This window comes from Lingula anatina, chromosome 10 (assembly GCF_051362555.1).
Source record: "Lingula anatina isolate TDL-2025a chromosome 10, LinAna3.0, whole genome shotgun sequence".
Classification (NCBI taxonomy): domain Eukaryota; kingdom Metazoa; phylum Brachiopoda; class Lingulata; order Lingulida; family Lingulidae; genus Lingula; species Lingula anatina.
Window position 1 is genome coordinate 2,864,227 of NC_141776.1, and position 26,113 is coordinate 2,890,339.

General features: G+C 37.0%; 1 protein-coding gene across 1 annotated transcript in view; it reads right to left on the reverse strand.

Annotated features, from left to right (window-relative positions):
* Window positions 1-15,985, reverse strand: part of LOC106180269 (beta-arrestin-1) — a 63,155-nt gene extending 47,170 nt beyond the window's left edge. Inside the window, exon 1 of the mRNA XM_086996624.1 lies at window positions 15,120-15,985. Within this exon, the coding sequence (XP_086852750.1) occupies window positions 15,120-15,190 (71 nt within the window). The 5' untranslated portion in view covers window positions 15,191-15,985. The remainder of the gene's footprint in view (window positions 1-15,119) is intronic.
* Between the last annotated feature and the right edge of the window lie 10,128 nt (window positions 15,986-26,113).

The following is a 26,113-nucleotide window of genomic DNA, read 5'->3' on the forward strand; positions in this document are numbered from 1 at the left end:
GCTTCAAGTAATATAAGATTTTCATTTTCTTTTTCGTTGCATCATTTCCACATTAATTAATCGGCTGTGAAAGATTTAGAGGGGGAATATTTAGCAGCAGTGTTCATGTCCCTTAATGATCACGACTTCAGACTGCATTTCCCATATAGGTTCCCATGGCAACCGAGTATAATTAAAGAGCTCAGCGACAACAAGATCCTCTTTAAGACGCCAACATTAGCCACTTTCAGTCAGGGAAAAATTAATCAACCAGACCAGTTCCGGTATAAACTGTTACCTAATAATCATTTTACGGGCAGAACTTTGAGTGAGAAGCTGAATTCTACAGTACTAAAAAGGTGAGACATTTGAAAAATACAGGTCTACAAATAATTACTGTAAGCAAACTAAGTATAAATCCTTGGAATTGGGCAAAAACCGTTTTGCCTCGGGAGAAGCAAGACTATGGAAAGAAAAAAAAAGAGGAAAAAAATTGTAAATATACCTCTGTTAAACTAAATCATCAACAGTGCAAATGCACCATGTTTTGTGGGTCACTTTTGTATTGATCGCTTTCCAAGACAACTTTCCTTGTCTTTTACAGTTTCACACTAAGCAGTGAAAAGTTAATATCACTGCCACCTCACACCAACCCTTGTATATTTTCTAGTCTTGGATGGTGTCATGCAACTTTGACAGTCTCATTCCAGATCAGATTTTCTCCACAGATCCTAATCAATAAAATGAGGCAAATATTTCAGTAACTAGAGAGCAGCGGAAGCAAACACTCTTCTCTACGACTTAGATCCTACAAGTAATCTATCCACACCCAATGACTGTTTTACTAATACAAATGCAGCAAAATCCATAAATGACAACTACAACAAGGATATATATATATATATATATATATATATATATATATATATATATATATATATATATATATATATATATATATATATATACTGAGGCCATTAGAAACAAGTTGATCCATGGACTAAGACTCCGTTCACATGAAAAATCTATTTTCTAAAAATCTATTTTCTATTCGCGGTATCTTGTGATCACTCCGAGCGCAGCCCAGAATTAATTACAGCTTTGGAAGTAACTGGCTCGCGCTGCCAGTAATTACGCCGCGGGGTATTCAGGGCACAGACCGTGATCACAAGATACCGCGAATAGAAAATAGATTTTTAGAAAATAGACTTGTCATGTGAATGGGGCCTAAGACTGGGTTCCCATGCCTAGATCGACCTAACTGGAGCGACCCATCTCCAAGGGGTTTCTCGCTAAATTGCTTTTAGCTTAAACGGCTTATATGACTGGCACACTGACTGAAGCTGCTAAACGAAAATTAATTACCCTGTAACAACTTTAGTGTGCGACTGAGACACCTAAGCTGTGAGAACCCCCTTGGAGATAGATCGATCCAAAGTACATATGATAGTCTCCGGGAACAAGGACCGATCTAACACATCCGGAGACCATCGGCGATTAAGCAGCACTCCTTTTAAGTGGGGTTGGCCATATTTAGTCGGCGGATCAAATAGTCCGAGGATCACCGGGTCCTATATATGAACTTCCCAGTAGTCGAAACCTTGAGAATTTTCAATGATTTTTGATAAGAAAAACAAGTATTGTTTTTTTTTTTTTTTTTTTGTAAAGTTGCTGAAATAAATCTCTGTGCAATGACCATAACTACTGTACTAGTAGTATTTGACCAGTAGCGTTTCTCATTATTTCTGAAACTTATTAAAATTAATTTGCCATTTGTCCATATACCATTAAATTGCCCCTAATGCATTTTGACAATAATTTTTTTTGGACTTCAAAGGTTGTTAAACATCAGGATTTATCAGTTTTTCCAAGAATACAATTTGAATGACATTTACTGCATAAGAGAACACGCACCAATATTTTTTTTATTCCCTTTTTTTCCCCGCACACCTTAATTATTAATCAATAACATATCAGCAAGACATCATGTGGTAGAAAATTGCAGTTCTCTTGCCAACATTACCAATGGGCTCCGTGGTATTTGACATTATGTTACCATCATTACCGCATCATTATTCTCAGGCAGCCATCTTTCCCCTTACTTTGTCATGTCGCCATCTTTCCCATTTTGTTAATGTCCCTGTCTGTTATTCTGTAAATTTGCCTTTTCTTTATAATGTTGCCTTCTTCACCTTTTCAGAGTCAATATTATAAAATGTCACCTTTTACGTAAATACTGGTCACTATTCTGTAATATTGTCATTTTAACAGTTCTTTGGAAATGACGCGCTCTTAAACATCATTTCAGGGTGCTACTTTTTCACCATTATTTTTATTTTGAGACCGTATTTCGGTCACCACTTTGTAACATTGCCATTTTTTCCATCATTTGGTAGTATTACAACTACTACGTTTATACAAGTATAATAACTTTACACTTATGACTTCAAATCTATCCATAATGGCTATACAAAGTATGGAGATCAGGAAATTAAATATTTAATACTACACAGCTCTGACATGCAAAACCAGGAAGTGCTAAGTGGAATTCTTTTCCTAAACTAAGGACCCTCGTCAATGAAAGCAACAATTAATATATTTCCCTTTGATACCAACTCAACTACATGTCCTGTAACATGCACTTATTGCACTGGATACTGAATACACGTTGGTACTCACAAACCCTGCATCGTTACTCATATGCATTACGCTTTCAGACCTAGCTAAGAATACATTCCCAGCATGCCCCTGTTCGAGCAATTAGCAGAAGTTTTACTTTCTCTGTTTAAACATATTCAGTTGGCTATAAATATATGTAGTATTGTACAAACTTTACATAGCAAAAGTTTATTTCTCCTGGTCATTTCGGGTTCTTGTTATGTCATTATGAAGGTATCACCATATTGCAAATTTTATACCAGGTAGAATCTTCCAAAGCATACTGATTTAACTCTAGATAATACATAATGCTCTATGAGAAAAAAGCCTTCACAATTTTATCGAAAAGAGCAGAAAAATCTTTACAGGGAAGATAAGTTTCCATTGGAGGGCTTTCCCAGCGAACTGTCCAGCCGTCATTTGGACGACTGCCAGCATCACCAGACAGCCTATATTTTCAAAGACGGCTGGACTGCTTATGGTTTTTTTGGAAATATGATGGTATTCTCGGACTCACTGAAATTTTGTAGGAAATTACAGATGGTGATTTGTAATTTTGAACGACCTGTACCCCCAATCCTGGGAAAACCTCCGTTTCTAGTTAACTGAAAGTCAAGGTGCAGGCCTTTCTGGACCAGCTACAAGGTAACAATCCAACAAAATGCCTCTGGGAGAATCTCCAGCATAAAAAATTTTATACTCGTCTCTAGAAGCCACTGCACAACTGTATCAAGTGCCACGTTTAAGTGGGGAAAGTAGAGCCAATCATTAATTTGGCAGACGATACAGGTAAAGTTAAGAGGAACCAAGATTCTATCAAAGCAGACTGCTGTGGAATCTATTGCCAAAGAAGCTCTCAATTATTTGCCTGTGTGCTTATCTTTTCTGAGAATTTGGCTAAACGCACTTTCTTTTTAATGAAAAACATCTCAAAAACCTGAAATCATATTTGTGTCAACTCGCTGCAGACTGGCATCAAATCATTCCAATAATGTTTAGGAAAATTTTCAGAGAAAAGTCAACTGTTTTCAGAAGCCACAAAAACACTTGTGGGCAGTTTTGTTAGATCTCTTGTTCATAAGTACAGTAATTTCACAAAATGGCTTGTATGACAGAGACGTGTTCACATGTAAATTGTTTCGAGGCTAAGTAAAAGCACCAATACGACAATTTTTCTGGTATTTCTTCTGAATTTATTACGTGGTAAGAAACCTACTCAACTAATTTTATAAAGTGAATTCTTTGCAGATAAATTTAATTATTATCTGAACGCAGAACAGAAATTCCATTTTAAATACTATGAAGCTGCATTCAGAACAGCCGCCTAACTAGTCCTTGGGCCAAATATGGCAAATGACTAAAAAGCTTGCTTTCTAATCTGCTAATAGACATTGAATTCCCCGGGGAAGTATTCAAGTGGGTCAGCCATATTTAAATAGTAAATATAGTAAATAAGTATATTAAAACATGGCAACCAAAAGGTTGAAGTTATACATAAAATGGAGTGAGAATAAAATTTACAAATTAAAATAATGATATACAGGTATAATATAGGATATGTGAATAGAACTTAATGAGGTAAAAAAAAGGATAAATTAAAATAAATGAATAAAATAAATTTTTGCACAGGCATCTGAAAGCTAGTGTAAAAGAGGATGGAGTAATTAAATACAATAAAGGCCAAAATGAGTTTCAAAAGTAAAACTTAGACCACTAATGGTTTAATAAAAAGAAAGGAATAAAAGTGTTTTTAAAACGTTCAATTCTACTTTTTGGTATGTTAAAATTTGACAGGCTATTTCTTAGTCTCCTGTGTGGATCCCAGGTTAAAAGGTAGTTCAGCTTGTCTGTGTCATTTTGTATTTTTGCAAAGAATGACCTGTGGACCAGTTAGTTTGCTGTTCTGAATGTGGCCTAAGAAACAACATGGTTGACAGTAGTCTAGATTGGTTTATTTTCAAACTTATTTACTTTTTGATCTAAACACAGCACAGGAATTCCACTTTAAACCCCATATGAAACAACCCCATTACAAAGCAGCTGCATCAGTTCTACTTGAACTCTCATACACACCTCTCCGACGCTGTTTAAACCAGGTGAGGGTTCTTGGAATGCCAGGAACCCCAAGTGGCTGAGGGCCCTTGAATCCTGAGAATATTGCAGGAACAGAGGTATTCAACAACCTTCTTGTTCATGTATGACATTTTTAATTTAGCCCTCTTAAACAGATGCTCAGTGTGTGTGTGTGTGTGTGTGTGTGTGTGTGTGTATGTGTGTGTGAGTGCATACACGTGTGTATGAATGAAAAACATGACAACACTATTCAACATGTTCAATTTTCATCCACAGGACAACAGCTTAAGATAATTAATATTAAGATAATTAAGGCATCACATCATGGTGATCTGAATTCTTTGAATTGATGCCATCTTCCCGATTTGTACGATAAACAGTAGGCTTACGCCACATTCCCAACAGATACCATCAATCTACGTACATTGACCCAACTCTGCCAGAATTATCACTAAGTGCAATCAGCTTACTGAATGACACACCTCCTACTGGGGTTGAGTTGAATACAGAAAAGCCAGTAATTAAATACAAATAAGTTGGAAACAAGAGCAGGCTTATCATTCACTTAAACCGATTGCACTCAGCAAGAGTCCCATGGAGTTGGGTCGATCCTATAAGGAGATCTATGGTGTCTATGGAAATGGAGCTAAGTTAGGTATTTTGAAAAGCGTTTATTGATTGATCTAGTATTTGCGAGGTTGAGGCCGGGGGGGGGGGGGGGGGGGGGGGGGGTCATAAAGGGTAAAACAGGTTTGCCTCAAATCACTGGGAAATATGAAAAAATTCACATGGCCAATTTCGCTTTATAAAACATCAAGACAATGCAATTATCCTAAAAATGTAGGTAAAATCAGTTTTGAAAAAGGTCTTTTTTTTCTGCAAAAATTTGCCACCCGTGACCTTTAGCTGCTCTGGTTTCTCTTAAAAACTGAGTCAAACTTAGTGTATAAACTTTTAAACCAAAGGTTATGTCCACTTCAAATCAAGAAAAGTATGCAGTAGTCACTAACTTAAGTAGCTGGAGATCTAAAACATAAGCCATCTTTTTTTGTTATAAAACAGGTGCTACACTAGTACTTCATTTCAGTGCATTTGTACTGGATCGAAGTAGGCTTAAATTTTGGTCTAAAAACTTAGACTAACTTCCAGCATTTAGTTCATCTGCGAAACGGATCCCAACTTACCATGCAACAACAAAGGGAAAAGAAGCCTTACAATACCATATTAGTATTCTGATCTTATCCATCATGTGCTAGCAACAAGAGGTGAACAGAAAGAGAGGAAGTTCATCAAGTCAAAGCACGGTCTTCCCTTCAATCGGTCTTTGATAAAGAGGGTTATGTATGAAAAAAATACTGTGTTCAACAAAAAGGTACAGATATCCATAGTGATTTTTTCTGCCATTTATTGTGTGTGTGTGTGTGTGTGTGTGGGGGGGGGGGAGATAGAAGAATCATTCATTTTGCTCTAAAACAAAATGTGATCCAGCTTTCTAGTCCATTTCTTGACTGTGGGGGAGGGGGGGGGGAGTCATCTTTGACAAAAATTATCCCCCCCTTGTTTTCATGAGTATTCAATGTGTACTGGTATAAATATAAATATTTCATTATCTATTTATTCCTGATATTTTGCATCATTATATATTAATGAAAACGTATATATATTTGATGTCATATATTATATATATATACAATCTAAATAGAGAGGCACTGCTCTTTATAAATCACTAGAAAAGAATTTAAAGGAGAACTATCTTTTTTGACATTGTAATCTCCAAAACTGTCTCTCAGCTTGTTAACCTGAACCCATCAAATGCAGAGACAGTGCTTGGCTGGCCTGCAAATAATATCACGAGTCAGCGAGCATCAATCCCGGGGACCGGTTTATTTAACAATAAATCGATACCAGCCTATCTGTTCAGACAGATAGTTAAGTATGTTGCTAGATTCTTGTCAGTTTTATCAAATCAGAACCAGCTATTCCTAACAACCTGTCAATCAAATTTCTCTCCTTTTTTTTTTTCTTTACAACATGGCTGCCCTATGTTGCCTTCTCTTTTGTTCAGTCTGCTTCAAAAAAGAAGAAAAAAAAACATGCAACTATTGGCAGTGTTTAAATCCCAGATGTATAGGTCTATCTTTAACAATAAATCAATACTGGTTTATCTATCAGGGGTGAGATGGTTAAACTGATCATCACACAATGTGTTCATAGAGCCAAACTAAAACAGTTGTGTACTGTGTAGTCACCAGCTCAGCTGCACTCCACCTTTGGGGATTCCTTCAAAAAAAACTAACAGAAATTTGAGTTTTTGTGTAAAAGCTTTTATTATTATTATTTTTTTTTTGTAAAAGCTTTTATACAAGGATCAGTTTTATGATCCACCAATACCACGGGGTGGAAGATGAGGATTTTATTACCATTAGGGCAATACAATACCAAGTTATCAATATTACAGGTCCATCATAATCCTGAAAATGGGTTTCTAATATCCTCAAGCATTGTGAATTAATTATGAGAGAGAGAGAGAGAGAGAGAGAGAGAGAGAGAGAGAGAGAGAGATCACGTTGCAAACATCAATAACATCAAAATATCTTTTGAGGTTTTTCTTCTTTTTTTCTTTAACCTGTACGACTGTTGGTGAACTCTGACAACGCGAAGGCATATAACTGGCAGTCGTATCCTCAGCGGCAATCCTCTTGGGATACAAGACCCATTACTATAACCAGAAACAAATCTACTAGCAAGTGCTTGGCAGAAACCTCTTGCTTCAAATTTACTAATCAATATTTGTGAATACTCTGCAAATCCACCCCAAGTTGCAAAATAAATGAAAGCATAAAAGTAATATAGCTTCTACTGTCCCAGATAGTCTTTTAAGTCTCCTAAGTCCTTTTTTTGATCAATAATCATAGAAATAGTAAAAAAATATCTCTAGCTGTCCCTGATTGTCACCGTAATGGCTTAAACTCATTTTTTACTACATCTCAAGTTCTTGAGTTAATGTTTTATGCAGGTTTGACCTTTTTGTCTATTTTCAAAGATGCCCACAGGTCAATTAACCCAGTAACCTTAAAAAGTTATTCAGGGGTCAGTCTCAAAAATGAACCAAAGGGTAAAAGTAAGTTTAAATCAATTTCTTATATGAAACCGACTCTATGAAATAAAAACTGAACATGAAATGATTGGAGACAAAGTGTGACATGTCAATAGCACCCACATAAATAGGATATCAACACAATGAATAGGGAGAATCAGTGTGCAGAAAATCTGGATAAAACAAGCACCGGATACTTGCTGTCACGACAAGGAAAGGTGTGACCCGACTGCTTACGCAATGACAGGGATTAAAATAACTTTCTCCAAGCTGATCGTGTTCTGATCAATATCAACAAGAGAAGGCATCATGAAACTTTACAGGGGCTTTAGTCAGGAAATAATATATATAGAGAGAGAGCCTTGTTTGAAAGGTGTAAAGAATTGATTTTCATGACTGTGTATGTGTGTGTGTGTGTGTGTGTGGGGGGGGGGGGGGGAGGGGTGCAATTTCTTCCCAGTAAAGAGTTGCAATAAAGCACATGTAAACTTCAGGCACAACTAAGTCTCTCTTAATGCAGTCAAATGCCTCATTTTCAGTACAGCCACTAAAATAAGGTTGCTCAATTGATTATTATTTTTGGCCTTGATGTCTTCAATAACCATCCATAACACCGAGCTGTTGCAATCATACATCATAAATGCTTTATCACCATGACATTTTTTTTAATTGTCACCATGTGTCACCATAATTGGAGAAGATTAAAATATATCTAATTACACTTCTTACCAATCAGTAATTACCAGATGTGCAACCAAGTGACAGGGTAACATGGATTGGATTTGCTAATTTGAAATCTGTTTCTTTTCTTTTGCTTTATATCTAATTATCTTTTGTTGTTGTTGTTTTTGTTTTATGTTACATTTTGTTCCAATTAAAAACTAATCCAGTCTCATCAAATAAAACCTTGGTTTATAATTTTAATGGCAGTGACATTGAAGATATCAGCTCAGATTAGAAGTGGAATAAAATAAATCACCTATCTAGTGATGTCCTAGTCGGAATACGGTATTTACTCTCTAATTTCAAACAAAATTCATTACTAACAAATCTCAAAATTACATTCTGTACAAGAAATTGATAAGGTTTATTGAACACTTTGATTAACAAGATGAGCTCATGTAAAAATCCCACTATTATCAGATTTCAACTAGAACCCTTAATGAAATAAGCAGTGTGATCAGAATTTTTGCATAATTACCGTTATGTTATCTCATATCGAAAGCATAATGAAAAACGACCCAGGATAATAAATCATAATATAATGAGAGTGAAACTCCTGCCATTCAGGATACTGGATTGTTCTGGAAATCGTGTAGTCCTTTGAAGTGGAGGAGAAGGAAAATTGATGATCATGGAACATATCTAGCCTGTGAAATTAGAAACCTTCCCAGGTTCTCAACAGGTCCTTTCTTGCAGACATTTTGTCTTAGCGAAAATATAAATAAATAAATAAAGAAAGAAAGAAAGAAAGAAAGAAATAAAATAAGTTGAATGGTTTAAAACTTAACTAATTAATCAGTTTTATTTTATGATAACTTTTAGCTTAATGTCAACCAAAAATTTGTAACCAAAATATTTAAAAATTGTCTAAAAACATCAGTTTTTACATTTCTTTGAACAAAAAAGTGAGAATGTGCAAAAATTTCAAATGGAAATCTACAGGTTGGATAAGAGGTACTCCATCAAAGGTTTATTATCAATGTAAAAAACGTTTTCCTGTCTTCTTGCCACTAGTTGTGGCAATAATTCCATTATAATTCTTTATAATACCTTCAACTAAAGACTAAATTATCATAATTTTCCTTCTTACAATTCTGCATGGTAAAAATATGAGCAGACCATATAATACATGTCTAAGAACTTTGAGAATTGTGGAAAAAAAATGCCTAGGAGCCAATTAAGGCTACTCACAAGGGAAGAAGCACAGTGGATTCAACCGAGAAAGACTGATTACGGCTGAACTATGTTTCTACCAACTGCTACAACAGCAGAACACAGCACAGCATCATTAACATCGAAAAAGAAAAGATATGAAATCCATTTTACTTGGATGAGCAGATTTAAACCATTGAAAGAAAAAAGTGTTGAAAAAATAGTTATTTGGTTCAGTGAAAAAAACTGTTAGAACTACTGCAGCCTCCAAAGAACAACTTCAAACTTTCTCGATGTTCCTCTAACATATGCCATACTCATCTGGCAACAATTCTGGCGACAGTCCTAATTTGTTTCTGTTCAACTTGCACGACATGTATTCTACAGATCACTATCAACATGCCAATAACAAGACCTATGACATTATATCCTGTTGCCATGACACCCGTTCAGGATGTCGACCTCATAGCCCCCACATGTTTTAACATAAGTGGCGAAAACATTATTTTTGCCATGGCTACCACATACAATTTTTGTGATGAGCATTACCAATGTTCTAGCATATGAGGCCTGTTGCTCAGCCAACAATTTGAGACATTCCAGATTCTCTTATTCTGGTCCCCCATTGCTCTCACTGCTGACTAAACGGGTGCCTGGATCTTATTGCTGGACGATCTCAACTAGGATATCTCAACTGGGCAACAAAATGGTTTAGCAAGGGGAGGTTGTGAGAGGGGGTGTGACCTTTACTCCCTAACCAGTGAAATATCTCAACTGGAAAAAATTGTTTAGGACATTGTGGCCTTTTACTGCTAATCAAGTAAAATATCACTACATGGAAACAAAATGGTTCAGCAAGGGGGGGGAGGGGGTTTCACTATTACTCCCCAACCAATGAAATGTCTCAAATTGGAAACATAATGGTTCAGGGAACCTTTATTTTTACTGTGCACAATGAAATATCTCAACCATTTTATATCGATTCATTCATATTTATTTAGTTACCTAAATATTTATTTATTATATTTATTTATTTGGCAAAAACACAAAATCAAAGTATAACATGACACACAATCGGGTTCACCCGTATGCATACGCCCACATATTCACTTCCTCTATCATATTCAAAAAGAACACACACATAAATAGGCCCCATTCAGAATTGGGTACTAACTAGTCAAAGGGACAAATATCCCTACCCACTACAAAGCTTATCGTCTAATCCGCTAATAGACACGGAATAGATATCCCGTGGGGAAGTATTCAAGTGGGTCGGCCATATTTGACCCTCGGACTAGTTAGTCCCCTGTTCTGAATGGCGCCTTAGAGCAAACAGACTTCAATGCTAGTAGAGTAATGAGCTACTCTATCAACCATAATGGTTTAATGCATTACAAGCACTAGTATCAACCCTCTCCTTTTCTATTATTCAGTACTTCCATTATTTCAAAGCCATTATCGCATTATTCAATATATACAGCATGATTTATTTCTGGGCTTTTGTACAATGGGCAGATTGGCATTTTCTCCCAGAAGAAAAAAAAACTATTTATTTCAATATACACAAATGTAAGTTGGTGCCAAGTGACATCGTTCAAAGCCCTTTGAAATTAATATTTGGAGATTACCAGCCACCTTTTCCAAAAATACGATTTGCTGTCCAGGAAATAAGTGTTGTTTTAATTCGTTCAAACAGACTATCGGATATGTTCTTTTAAAACTCACTCCATCATTTTTTTTTTAAATACATAGTACCTACTACTTCACTTACATTATTACATTTTTAGTAGTTGCTGCGATTATAATAGGAGATTATACAAACAAACTTATTGAAGGTTACGCAATAATATTTTTGATTTTAGCCAAGAACGTCTCATTACCACAATAATATTTTTGATTTTAGCCAAGAACTTCTAATTACCACAATAATATTTCTGATTTTAACCAAGAACTTCTCATTACCACAATAATATTTTTGATTTTAGCCAAAAACGTCTCATTACACACAATCATGGTAGCTCAACAAAACAACAACATCAATTCTACATAACACAGTTTACTTTACCTCTCCCATTCCCATCACACCCATTTAGATGCAAATCTAAAACACAAGAGAGATCAAAGAGATTTATTCAATAATTACCTGCTAGGTACCTAACCATCATGGTCAATCTCAGTGAATACAATGAATTTTATTTCGAGAACAGAGAAAACCTTCAAATAGTTCGTAAATATATATAGCCTATAGTGTTATTGCTATCCTACATGCGTCTATAACTTTATAGTAACAATATAAACTTATAAGCATATTGGCCAGGGTCATAATCCCCATTTCTACAGTGCATCGCTTGTAATAAATTCACCATACTCAGTATATGCCATATTACAACTTTGACCATATGGCAAATAGTGTACTATTAATGAGCTACTACAAACCTGTACGTATACTGGCAGTGAATCAACCTGCACGTGTTCGTGCATCAAGGCACCTGTGGCCAGGCATGCAGAGAACGTCCAACTTGCTAAGTATGAAATACGAGAAGGAAAGAGGAGGAGTCGACCCTGCATTTCAGAGCTCTCTGAAAACACGTCTCAACGGCATCAGGACGCGTTTCTTGTTTCCACAAACTAGAAAACTGTCTTCTCTCACACTGTTCTTCTACCATATCATCCAGTAACTTAAAACAATCTTACACCTTTCACATGCTTCTGTTTTTGTTTTTGTTTTTGTTTATTTTATTTTTTTTTTTTTCAGCGACTAAAAAGATAAACAGTTGACAGTAACTGAAAACGGTATTTTAAAAGTACAGAATTAGTGGAGGTTCCATCCTGGTAATTAATATACCACCAGCCGCTGTTCATGACCAAATTTAACTCATGTTATGAAAGCAATCAGTCAGTGAAGATGACGGCTAGCGTGATGTCACAATGTGGGCTTGCCTTCTGTGCAGGAAGGCACTTAAATGACTTTCTTTTAATAGTGCTGCATATAAATTAGGCATATATATCATTTATTATGCATATGTATTTTGTAAGTAGGCGTATGTGTGTGACCACTTCAACTTTTTTTTTTCAATTTACATCAAAAAGCAAAAGAATTTTAAAATACTATGATTTTAAAATAAAACTTCTTTCAAAACAAATGTTTCAATTTTTTTGTAGCCAGAGGATAATACCTTCAGCACTTAGGGAAAAATCTAATATGCTGGCATTATACCAGATTGTCTACAAGCTTGCATGGCATCCAGTTAACAAGTACATCTCTTCGTAAGTGCAATCACGCCAGGTTTCCCCCGTTTCTAACCTTTGCCGACTCCAATTTTTCAATATCATACAGAGAGGCACTAAAACTCAACCGTTCTACCCTTTTGAAGTTCTCAACGTAATTATTCCGAGTTGAGATATTCATGAATCAAAGTGACCTCAAGTTGAGAAATATTTCTCATGATTCTCGGTTTTGGCTGCAAGAAAATATTTGCCCTATGGTATGTTCTGTCATATAATATAATATAACAGCTTTGTCAACACTTTCATCTAAGAATGATCCCTACATGAAAAGGCATATTTGTTTTTGGCTTCCTTCTTCAAAATTGTTCCTTGCAGAAAATTGCTGACGGCCATTCACATAGCATTTTCCAAAATGCATCTACAAAACATCAAAACTAATATCATCCATGTTTAAATTTACATTAGGAATGTAACATGTGCACGTACATGTGTGGAGACCCGTTCATATTCAGAGTGTAAGACTTTTTTTTCTTCTTTAAAACATCAGTTTCCCTTCATTCACATTTATCTCTTTCCATCACACGAAAAAGGAATAAAAGAGAGCAAATATTTCATCTATAATCTGTTTTAACTAAAGAAAAGTGTCAAAAAACTTTCAAGTGGTAATAAAATATTACAGAGGATATAAAGCACACGCGCGCGCACGCACAAACACACACACACACAGCAAATTATGTCACTTCCCAATAAAGTAGTATTATCAATAAAATAACTGGCACCCACGTGGACAATTTCCCTTCAGATGCAGATTTAATTAAAAACTATCAATTGATGACGCGGTGACATTTTCCATCAGAAACTGGACCATGTACTATTAGAGGACCAAATAAGCCAAGGTCCCATTCCCACTGACACCATCAATCTACATGAATTGATCCGACTCTGTGGGGACTCTCAGTGAGTACAATCAGCTTAACTAAATGACATACCTCTTCTTGGCGTTGAGCAGAAAACAGAAAAGCTGGTGATTATATGACTGCATTGGAAACAAGAGGAGGCGTGTTAATCTGTGTAAATAGTCAGTGAGATGATTGCACTCAGCAAGAGTCCCCGTGGAGTTGGATCGATTTTTGTAGAACAATTAATGGTGTCCATGGGAATGGGTCTTATACACACATTTAACAAAAAACAGACTCCCACAACATTCTCCATTTCTAAAGACATCAGCCCAAGTTTTAAGTGGCACTGGAAACTGGACCTCGGGACACAAACAGGGTCTGCTTCACAAAAGGTCTTAAGTCAGTTTTGGGGCTAATATCTGAGACTTAGCCGACTGAGGCCCCATTCCCATAGCCACCAACAGTCTACTTGGATCGACCTAACTCTGTGGACCCTCTCTTTACACTGCAATAATCTTAACTAAATGACACTCTGCCTCCAGGCATTAAGTAGAAAACAGATATGGTAAAGCTAACTGCACTTAGTAAGAGTCCCTGCAATGTTTTTTTTTTCTTTTTTTTTCTTTTTTTTTTGGGGGGGGGGAGATCCGTGTAGATCAATGATGTCTATGGGAATGGGGCCAAAGTTGTATTCTCTGAGACTCTGCCTATTCCTTTCTGATTTGTGTCTTTAAACCACTATGCCCCTTGAGCACATGGTTGCTGTAATGAAAGTTGTTTTTTTTTACTCTTAGTGGCAGAGGTAGTAAATGTAGGTATATCAAATACATCTACTACAGGCCTGTAATTATCTTCTATATTTACATAATCAGCTATCTAATTTCAGGAGTCAAAGCTTAAATCATGAATTTTTTATTTTTTTTTATGAAATAGGTACCTGATGCTGAAAACATGCTTACAGATCATATATGATCTATCTATCTGGAGGCACTATTTATTTTGCATGGGAGTGCACATGCAAATGTACATGTATGCACTCACACGCACACATGCACTCACACACACACACACAGTCAGAGAGTAAAATATAAAACCTTGACACCTCTTAATTGCCTAGTTCACATTATAAGCGACATTTGGTAAAGCATTAAAAACCAGCACAGTTATCAATCAAGAAATATTCTTCTTGTCCACATGTCACACAAACAGTAAACTTGATTGATTGCACGAACCCAACAGTGCATATATGAATCTCACAGAATCAATAACATCATCCAATTAATTCATTCATAATTCAATTAACTAAATACCTTGTTCCCTGTTTCTTCTGCCCATCGTCCCCCTCTGTGTCTGCAGGTCCGTTTTGTCCTGAGCTAGCCATCGTCCAGCCGGAGGCAATGTATTCTAAGAATGGACTAGTGGCAAAAGTAAGTCACTTCACAGATGATGATATATTAACAACGAATTGGTCCAATTTGTGTAGGTGGTGACCACGCAATTCTAAACCACAGACACGCCCGCTGTGTGTCTTGTTAAATATGTATTCTCCCTGTCACCGTGTGGGCGCCTGTGTTAAGTGTGTTTTCACGCACGAAAGCAAGGAGGTTAGACTTAATATTCCGTCTTTTTCTCCACTGAACAGTCGCAGTGCTGCACCGCCCCTGTTCTCTTCTATGTAATATAATATACTGCCTTTGAATCAATAACTGTGACTAGAATCGGTAGACAGCTATTACAGTGCAAATGACACCAATCTAATGCGTCATTATATATTCATCTAACTCTTCATAGTGCGTCGACAACGACAGTAATTCGGTTAAATCCCCGGTCAACTTAACTCAATGAGGTGGCCATGTTGCTTTGGTCGCTTTCACCGCAGTGAGTGTCAAGCTCGAATCGCCTCGTCTTCCTTCTTTTTCTACCCTGTCAAAGGACCGTGAGCATTATATGCTCTTGAATGTATTGCATGAATGCAGAATCGTGACGTTGCTTACACAACAGAATCCTGAAACCTATATAACCGAGCAAGCTAAGAACACAATCGTTGCAGCGGCCTCTTCTGTTTTCCTCTAGTAGTCACGTGATCGAATTAATAGTTAATGACCTGGTGACGTCATTGCGGAATTCCCCCGACCGGGGGAACCCCTTATAGCATAGATTTGGATCTTGCACGACGATTGCGACCTTCGTTGCTTCTTGATGTGCGATCAGAAGAAATATTGACCCACAGAGCGAGTGTATCAACATCAAACTATGTTTAAAAAAGGGGTGTATAAAAACATTTGCATATATGCACATAATTAGAAGAACCAAGAAGGTTAATTCGACGTCCTTGGAACAACTGACCTTTTTTCTCTATTCTCGTTAGGTCGATTTCACGTGTGACTGCATGCTTGTCATGTGTGTACTTTCTTTAGAATCAAGTTGGGCATTGGATAAAAATCCACGTTAAAAATGTCGAATTACTTCTGAACCTTATTTCTATCTCTGTTTTTTTTTTTTTTTTTTTTTTTTTTTTTTTGTTCATCATTCCTGGTTCAACAAAGATTTGGAACACTTTAGCTTACTCTGATCTGTTGCAGGGTTAAAATGCCCTCTACCTGGGTCACGGAGACAATTTAGTTCACTGGATATTCACAAAGGCCCTATATTCTTTTCGATATTCACTAGCCAGCTGTGCTCATTTCTGTTTTCACAAGAAATTTTACACAACAAGTAGAGTACGTCATGACCCAGCTGGTAGTACGAAGATTCATGCGTTAGCACCTTTTTTGAGCTAACAAATGGCAGATATAGGTGCACGTACGAGACTGTATACAATGGCGGTAAGCTACAGTAGTGCGTCCACCGTGCCGACTCCTGTGGAGTTATCTTGACTTCAGTACTAGTAGGCACAATTTTTTTAACTAAACGTTTGGATTAATTTTCAGGAAAATTCTTATGTGATAAGTGAATCTGGTCTGAGGAAACTGAGCCTCCCCCTGAGAGTCTGTCCTTGAATACATGAATATTTCCCCACGGGATATCTATTCAGACTCTATCCAGTGTCTAATAGCGGATAAGACGGCAAGCTTTGTAGTGGGTCGTCATATTTGACCCTCGGACTAGTAAGTCCCCCATTCTGAATGGGGCCTTAGACCGTTCATCTAATTGCATCAGCGAGAGTCCCCGTGAAGTCAGCGCGCACTAGCTACTGCGTTCTAACTCATTGTGAACGGCAGATAGTGGAGCATTGAGGAACCAAATACCTTTGAAAACCAGGGTGTGAGACAGTCTGAAACAGGTGTGAGACAGTCTGAAACTTTTTTAACCCCATAGACTTGTAATTTGACTGTCCCTATAAGCTGCTAGAAACAAAATAGATCACGACTATTAGGTTGATAAAGAAATGATGGATGAAATACAAATGGCGCCTATGGCAGGCAATGCAATTTAGTTCCTTCCAGACATCCGGCACCAATTTTTGAGATAACTTCATCATAAAATAAGCGCATCAATACAAGTCAGTCTTGATAATCTTTTAGTTAACGAACTGTGCAAAGGCCTGGAAATTACAAATGCACATTTCTTCCTAGTTTTTAATGGCGTAAAAGCATATTTATGTGGCGGCAAGGACACAGCGGAAAAAATTTTCTGTCCAAAAATGAGGGATGATCTGTCTGTATCCGAACCCCTTTTAGGAGAGCTTTAGGATTTGATTTGGTTCGGAACAAACCCGTTGTCAACCCCCCTCCCATTATAAGATTATCGAGATTGAATTGTATTGATGAGCTTATTTTATATCGCTCTATGTTGTAGAAAATAACATTCCTTTTCATTAACCTTAGTTTCTGTAACATGAAGGTAACATTCTACACATAGACGTAGGAGCCGGGGGTGGGCGGTGGGGAGTATACGTGTAGCTCTTTGCTTCCTCCCCCCCCCAGCCCCTTTTTTTAAACATGTCAGTCATAAGCGCATAAAAGGTTGAATTGGCCGAGAGAAATCCCACCCAACTCCCCTTGAACATCCGTCGCAATTTATTTATTTATTTATTTATTTATTTATTTATTTAGTGAATGGTTAGTCTACCGACACCGAGCCACCCATTTAAAATGTGTCTTTTGCCCCTGCCTCAGCTAGGCTACTTCATTTGAATGAAGCCATTTGCCAGGCAGCTTTTATCCAGGACCGTCCCAAGGACATTCTTATTATTTTAATACACCGAGGCCTGGACGGAGCGGGTCGATATGATATGACTTGATTGAGGCCATGAAGAAACAGATTTAAGGTCCCTTGTTCATGAGCCAGTAACAGGGAGATGGGAATAATCGGATTGCCTTTGATTTCACAACTACCACATTTGTAGGCCTATCTGTTCAGTGCGTGTGCGTCGATGTGTGTGTGTATGTGTGTGTGTGTGTGTTTGAGAGAGAGAGAGAGAGAGAGAGCGGGAGAGTAGTAAGAAGGTTCTGTAATTTACCTGCAGCAAATTTTCAGTTAAACTTTCGTTCAGAAAATATGGCAACGGCAGTATACCCTTAACGCCCCCACCACCCCCGGCTTGTTTAACGAGACGGAAAATGTGTGGAGGGGTGCTAAGCACCATCTAGCACCATCGTCCTTTTGACATTTCTTGAGTTTTTTTATTTTTGCACAGTCTATGGCCAAACGTACCCGACAATATCATCCGCCTGCTACAGGCGTCGAATACACTTAAACACGAAAACACTATTGAATGAAAACGTTCACGTCAATTCAACATTACCAACGTTGCCTAATTGGCTTCTCGGTAAAGATCAGCGGGTTCTTTTCTATTTAAAAACCATATGCCTTTTAGAGAGAGAGAGAGAGATGCACATGTCCCTGGAGTCTGTAGTCTACTGTCTAAAATTTACTCAATCCTTTTGCTACTGAAAACATCTTTTAAAACTTGATAACAATTCTTTCCAACGAATAACATACCTTCAGAGATTTAGGTAATATGAACATACCACAGACACCCAAATTAAATGAGTTTACCAAAAATTGAAATACTTTGATTGAAAATAAGAAAAGCTTCTCTAAAATGCAATTTAATCATGGAATCACCACTATAATACTGGCAACCAGAAACTAGAGCTTAAATAAGCACTAGTTTCTAGAATATAAAATCGTCTTTGAAAAGCTACAAGCAGTTGTGTCCGGTTGCCAGAATAGTTATTGAAAAATAAAAACAGCATTACTATCTTATTACCAGAAAATATTTAAGAAAACACTAGTTTCTGGTTGCCAGAATCGTTCTTGAAAAAAAATGACACTACATTCTTATTGCCAGAAAACCTCTTTAAAAAACGACACTAGTTTCTGGTTGCCACTCTTGTCTTTTTTTTTTTTTTTTTTTTTTTTTTGAAAAGCTCACTAGATACCCTACAAAAACTCTGATTATCTTCATAACACGAACGTACGTTGGCCAGCGCCATAACTCTGAAACGCAGGGTGCCAATCATCTAATGATGGGATTGCTGCTAGTACTTTTAATTATACATAAGTAACTTTTAACTAAGTTGAAATACTGAGACTTAATGGGACACGAAGATACAGTGCTGGGCAGGACGGTATAAATGTCCACACGCGTTTAATAAATAATTATAATATATACTCTACATATAACGGACTGCAACACCTGCCAAGGAAAACCATTAAATGAAAATAAGACGAAGAACAAGCTTCTCTTATAACCATGGCAGCGCCACTTAACTTTGGTAATAAAATCTCGTGGTCGCATTATTCCTGGAACATGATTAAAACCCAGAAGTACAAGACAAATAATAATTTCTCCATGGAAAGTTAAGTGAGAAAAGGATATGCAGATTGATATCCCAGAGCACTTGACCTCTGTACGTAATTCTTCTCAGAACATTGTAACCTGACAAGAAAATTACACATTTAGACTAAACGTCTAGAGCTCTGGTCCCCTGCCGATTTCGTGATCATATTTCGCTATTTTCGATCGGTGGTTCCAGGGTTTGATTAGGGACAGGGGTATTTAATCGAAGGATGTACATGTAGTAAAAAAAAAAAAAAAAAAAAACTAACCAGATAAATAGATAAATAAATAAATATTTATATAAATGAATGAATGAATGAATGAATTGAATACTATTGAAAGATGGAATGAATAACCGAACACAGTAACGAATGAACGGACAAACAGACACAGATAAATAAATAAATAAATAAATAAATAAATAGATAAATAAATAAATAGGAAGGGGCGCGTTCCTACTACACCGCTGCGTTGCCCATGACCACATCATTTTCCAGTAGGTCCTGTCGTCTGAAAGTACGTTGTGGTGGTTTCTAGAAAAGACGGACCACAAGACAGGTATTGGGGACTTCAAAGGAAAGTTATATAGGTGATTAATTAAAAGATGAAGAATTCTAAACACAAAACCACTCACTTCATTTTATCCGTGACGACTTCAAAGTAATCTCCAGTTGTCAAGGAAACTCCGGGAATGAACTGGATTTTTCCTTCTTCGTTCTGCCCATCTTCCCTCGCGCGACTGCAGCTCAGCCCCTCTTGCTCTGTTACACTCCAAAGATCCGGTGAATGATCCGGTGGCTGATCCGGTGTCTGGCCTGGACTGGGCAGGTTTAAGTGGACTGTGGACGGCGACTGCTCGAGTCTTAACATTTTAATGCAATATGTTCACGTAAAAAAAAACCGTCAAAATCTCATCTTATCAGTAAAGTTGAGTTTACGTTGCATTCCCACATCCGACGATTTAGATTTTCTTATTGCGATAAAACCAAGTCACGTGTAAATACCTTGAATCCAATTCCGTTTACGTTAATTAAGAAGTCCTTCGCCAACTGAAACATGTCGCACCCTAACTCTCAGAAACTAATATCAAACCTTTTCGGGATTCTGGGTTAGCTTGAAAACTAGTAGGCTACGCTTATTTCTCTCTGTATTACAGTTCATAAAACGTGTGCATTCACACAAGAAACAGACCAGAATAGGTTGTGAAACGAACTATCTGCACCCTGGTTTCAGAAACGCTTGTTGCTTTCCTATTTTGGTGATCTCTGTGCTTTGAAATACAAGTCTCAAGCAGTCCGTTCAAGGATCGTCAGGGGCAAATTTAGCTTGGGTTATACACACGTGTGTTTGGTGGTGGAAGACTGATTGAAAAATTGGACCCACCTCAACACATCTAGACGCGCCTTTGTTATTCACTAAGGTGGCCTGATGCTGGGCTGACGACTGTGGAAATCGACTTGCTGATTGCGACAGAAGAACCACTTTCGGAGACTGTTTCGCATTTGCCAATACAGCTAGTAGATCACATTTCCCTTGGTTATAACTGCCGGTAGTTACACTTCACTGTGCCAGTCGGTTATTGATACGAAACGATTTCAGTAGGTTTTGAGAATTTTTTATACAAAATGTTAAGCTTTTGGCTTGAACTTCACATTTGACTGACAACAAGGGTGAAAGTACAATTTTTCCAACCAACTCTTCTGTCACTCAGATAAATGTCCTGGATAAAGTCTGTTAAAAATGAACCAGCTTCCTTCTCTCTAACTATCCCGTTTCTTACTTACTTTTAAGGACCAGCGAATATCAATATTGATGAAATAACCCTGTATGTGTATTCAATCAAATTAACACGTTCTGTGCGCAGCGCCATCTGTAATAGTGATCGTTTTAGGTCCCCAGAGGTCGGTTGGACACTATGGCACCTTGCAAACCTCATCATCTCGAGAAGAAACGACATTAAAGCCATACAATAAGCATTACACCCCTTCATATTATATGCCATTGTCCTGGAAATTTCATCATTTTTATTTAATAACCGATGTACACCATAAAAAAGTTGAAATTTGAGGTCTATAAACTTGATTTTGAGGTCTAGTAGGCCTATGGATAAAGGAGACTGGTGAATTTCACTCTTGACCGTTAAAATTAGAAATAAAGAATTCAAGAGCTGGTATAGAGACTTAAACTTTCTCAACGGTTTTTGATAAGGTGTATCTTGTTGATTAAGGGATATTTCCTGAAATTTCCAGTCGATATTTTGTTCTTCTCCTTCTGCTTTTTCTATTTTTTTTCCTTTTATTGCTATAAAAAAATTCAAAGCACATTGCATGCCTTAACGTTTAGATGTTTCTCTGGTAATTTCTTGTTAGTAGGCCTAAGTCAACTATAATGAGTTTACCAGTCGGAATATGTAGGCATGATTTAAGATGATATCTGACAGGCCTCTGGCAAAGTGTCCGCTTTGTTCAAAGAAATCGATTTCATTGCGCATGCCCCCTTTTCACAACGGTGGATCATGGGAAGGGGCACAGTGGGTCACGTGTCATTTTTCTTTCCAAAGTAAACAATATAACTAGTGAAACGAGATAACACCGAATAAAAGACATATCTGTCAATATATAATTTGATCGATCGCACATTCAAGGTTGAAGTGGATGACCGCTGATAACATGCTATAAATCAAAGAAAGCATGAAGAACGTCTTTATGCCAAGGTTATTATTAAATGATATTGTTCTCAGTTTTTATTGCTATTTTTATTAATGTTATTAAATGAAGAGATTACCGGAACTTCTTCTATAGCCATAGTTTGTGATATTGAGGCAAGTTTCCGATGGCTCTTGAAACTTAAGTTCAGGGTAAGATGTGTCCTGTCTACATGTATAGTCCAAGTAAACATGTTTCCGAGCGTATACATTCAGTGTGCGTTTTGGAAAAAGATGTATGGTACCGTTGTTTTACCACTTTAAGAAAAGGAAAATAAACACTTTTTGTTACATGTTCTCCAAAAGATTTATTCGTAATTTCTGATTTGATTCACTTACTTGCACTCTTTGACTCAATTACATTTGCAAATTCCATAAGTAAAATTCATTCCATGAAATAAGCAAAATTAAATTTCTTTCTATAACTTATCTTTATTACGACTGACACTTTTGTGCTTTAAACTTTGTGATTCAAACCTCGCGTTGGTACTACAATAAAAAAAAAACGATTATTTTACTTCCACACAATGCCAATTTGGCCTACGAATGCGAGTACGATTTGACCGCCGGCGAAAATACAGAGCGTCCGTTTTTCAATGATCCATGCGTTACGCGTTGGCAAAATTACTCTATTAGGCCACTATTGAATTGGTTCGGGAAAGCGTTTTCGTATACGCCTTAAAGAAAGGAAATAAATCAACTTGCTGCATCGCCGTAGTTTTTGTGATAACAGAGTGAGGCCAATCTTTTAAAGGCATACAGTAAATGCGCTCTACGTGTTGGTATAGCAAAATAATGATTTTCCCTAAAATTTCAGCAATTACTCCTATATCACCAAAGTACACCATATGTGAAACCGTTCCGAAAATTATAGTCTGTAAATCAATTTGAGAGATTTGAGTTTCTTATTTTTCCAGCCACGAGTAAAATTCACCATTTTCTATTTACATTACGAGATCGACGCAAGAACTAGAAATTTAGAAATGAAATAGCTTTATTGATTGGTGTGACATGAACGGTTTTGGATATGGTATACGCTGGTAATTAAGGCAGATATGTTGAAATTTCCAGAAATTTTAAAATTGTTTATATAAGGGTGTAATGCTTATTGTGTGACTATAATCCAGCGTTCAGTGTCGTCGTTTCATAACTACAGAATTAAAGGTGTTGCTGCCACAACGACTATCGATATATTTATAATCCGTGCTATTTTTGGCGTTGTGAACGTTTGCACCCAAAGATTAAGTTAAATCGTATTTGCTTCAGAAATCACAGCCAAGAAACAAAGCGACCATGAACTTTTCCAGCCCCCCATATATCATTCTTTATCAAAAACTACTTTATTGCATTGTTTCTGGATGGTAATGGACGCGGACGAGAGTCTTTGATATTGCTTTCTTTCCCTGACCAGAAAATTCATTAACTGGCCCATTTGTCATTGAAATTTCTTCAATCTGCCTTTGATGTTAAGTATTGCTACAAGCTAAAACTCTTCCGGTTATTTCTTTTTACCATTAATACTTCCTGAACCAAACCATTTCTGTTTTAAAGACGATTAAGTTAGGCGATTTTTGGCGAAATTATTTCGTTTTCAAAATATGTTTTATCCGGTCTTTCTTGTTATACTTGTCGCAGTCGCGATTTATAGATTTGATGGGCTTTTTATTTACTATTCAATCCAATTAGAAAATAAAACGTTTATCGCGATGCTGTTCATTAGAAATTCACTCAATTTTGACGATAAACACACGTATTGCTTGCACATCTTTATGTCCATTAATAATGTTAAAAGGACCAGATAACAATGTACAAGTATAGTGTATCGTAGAGCTATTCACCAAAAATGGCTTAATATTTAAGCATGCAGATACATGTAGTTAGCTTTCTCCATATCGTGCGCAGTATAGACCTCTTACATGAAACTTAAGTGATATGTGTTAAGTTAATAACAATAATGGACTATTTGTGTGACATTGATCACTGTATTCAACGCTGAACACGCTATCACCCGAGCTGTCAGAGGGCCCAGGGAACTTGACTCTGCACAATCACCTGCAAAGCCTGTTTAACTTCAAATTTTATTCTTTTTACGTTGTGACAAAACTAAGAAAGGTAGATTCATGAAGTTTTCGGCATTTATTAAAAACATCACTTTTGCTTAAATATGCGACATTTCATTGCAACATCTTTCCGAATGAATGAAGACATCCATCTTGATCTTACGAAACATACAATCATGAAAAAAAATCACCGATACGCAGCTCAGGCACCTTAATTTGTCGAGTTGACTGTCAAAGATAATCCATTAAGATGCTTACTCTGTGATAGATAGGATTTCCATCTTTTTTTTTTTTTTTTTTTTTTTTTTTTTTGCAAGGTTGAGACTTTCGTTTGTGTGTTGAATCAAGTGCCGCTGGCCTAGCCCTGCGTACCAAAGTTGCATATACTTTATTCTAATTACTATTTCTGGAAACAAGGGACTTGGGCATTTGCATGCTAATAGTGCAGGTTAGATAACACTACCATCTGAAACACTACCCTCTACCAGGGTGGCAGATTGTATAGGGAAAAACGGAAAAGACCCAGACCAAAGTGACTGTCTATTTATCTAGATACATATATCTGTGAAAAATCAATATGTAAAGCCCTGGTAGAGGGTATTGAAACACAGGGTATAGAGCCGGCCTGCATTGATGTGGCTATCTAGGCCAAGAGTACACCTGGGGGAGGGTGGATAAAATTGCCATTAACGTTATTGAAAAATCTACTTTGATCGTTCCATGATTACGTCTGTTCCATTTTTTAGTACAAACAGTAGATAACTCATAAAAAATTCAATTTTGAACCTATAACAGTATAGTGTCCCATTGTTATAATTGTCAGTTAAAGATGTAACCGTTTTAACTTTTATTAAAGATGCCGAACAAAATCGTCGGTATTTTTTTTTCTTATCACAAATATCGACTGAAAACGTAAGAAATGCCTGATACATGGTAATTGTCATTAACTGCTCAGTTAAGTTAAGGCAATGGACGTGTTTCTGCCCAGGGCATCAACAGATATCTATTTATCTATATGGGAGGGTACGGTGAGTCACGTGCACCCTGCCCCCTAGTTTCAGAAAACACTCACCCCTAACCCTACCCCTAAAAATTCAAACAAACGAAACGAGGCAAAATCGTGACTTTTTTCATCTCTTTGCCCAACGTAACGGCATGAAAGGTACAGTGTATGGTAGACGTAGGAATGGAAGTCCGATGTACCATATGATTAGCACAGGTTGGGGTTAGTTGGGAGTATTGGGGTTAGTATGTGGGACGAATGTCACCTGTACAAAGTGATGGGGAACGAACTGCGGCTCCTAGCGGACTACCATTCCTGCCACGCCGGTAAATTTAAAAGTAAAAATGTCCTTGTTCACTAATTTGCACTTGCTGAATGAGGGAAGCTTCTTAGAAAATTCTATGCCCCCCCTTTACCAAAACCCTTTATCTGCCAGTTGTGGATTGATATTTGTACCTTCAAGGATAAGGGTGATTTGATTGACATTAATCTTGAAGATGGATTTTATCGATCGCACATCCACGGTTAAAGTGGATGACCGAAGACGCAAATCTAACATGAAAATGGAAGTCTTTATGTACTAGCTGGCCTACCAGGTCATTGTTGAATTGTTCTCCTGAATGTAGAATCTACCAAACTTGTATTTTTTAATTTATCAAAGCAAATTAGCAATATGTTCTTTTTTCATATGAACCTATGGATTAATCATTTTATGATCATTTGCTGTGTAAAAAATAATAGATAGGCCT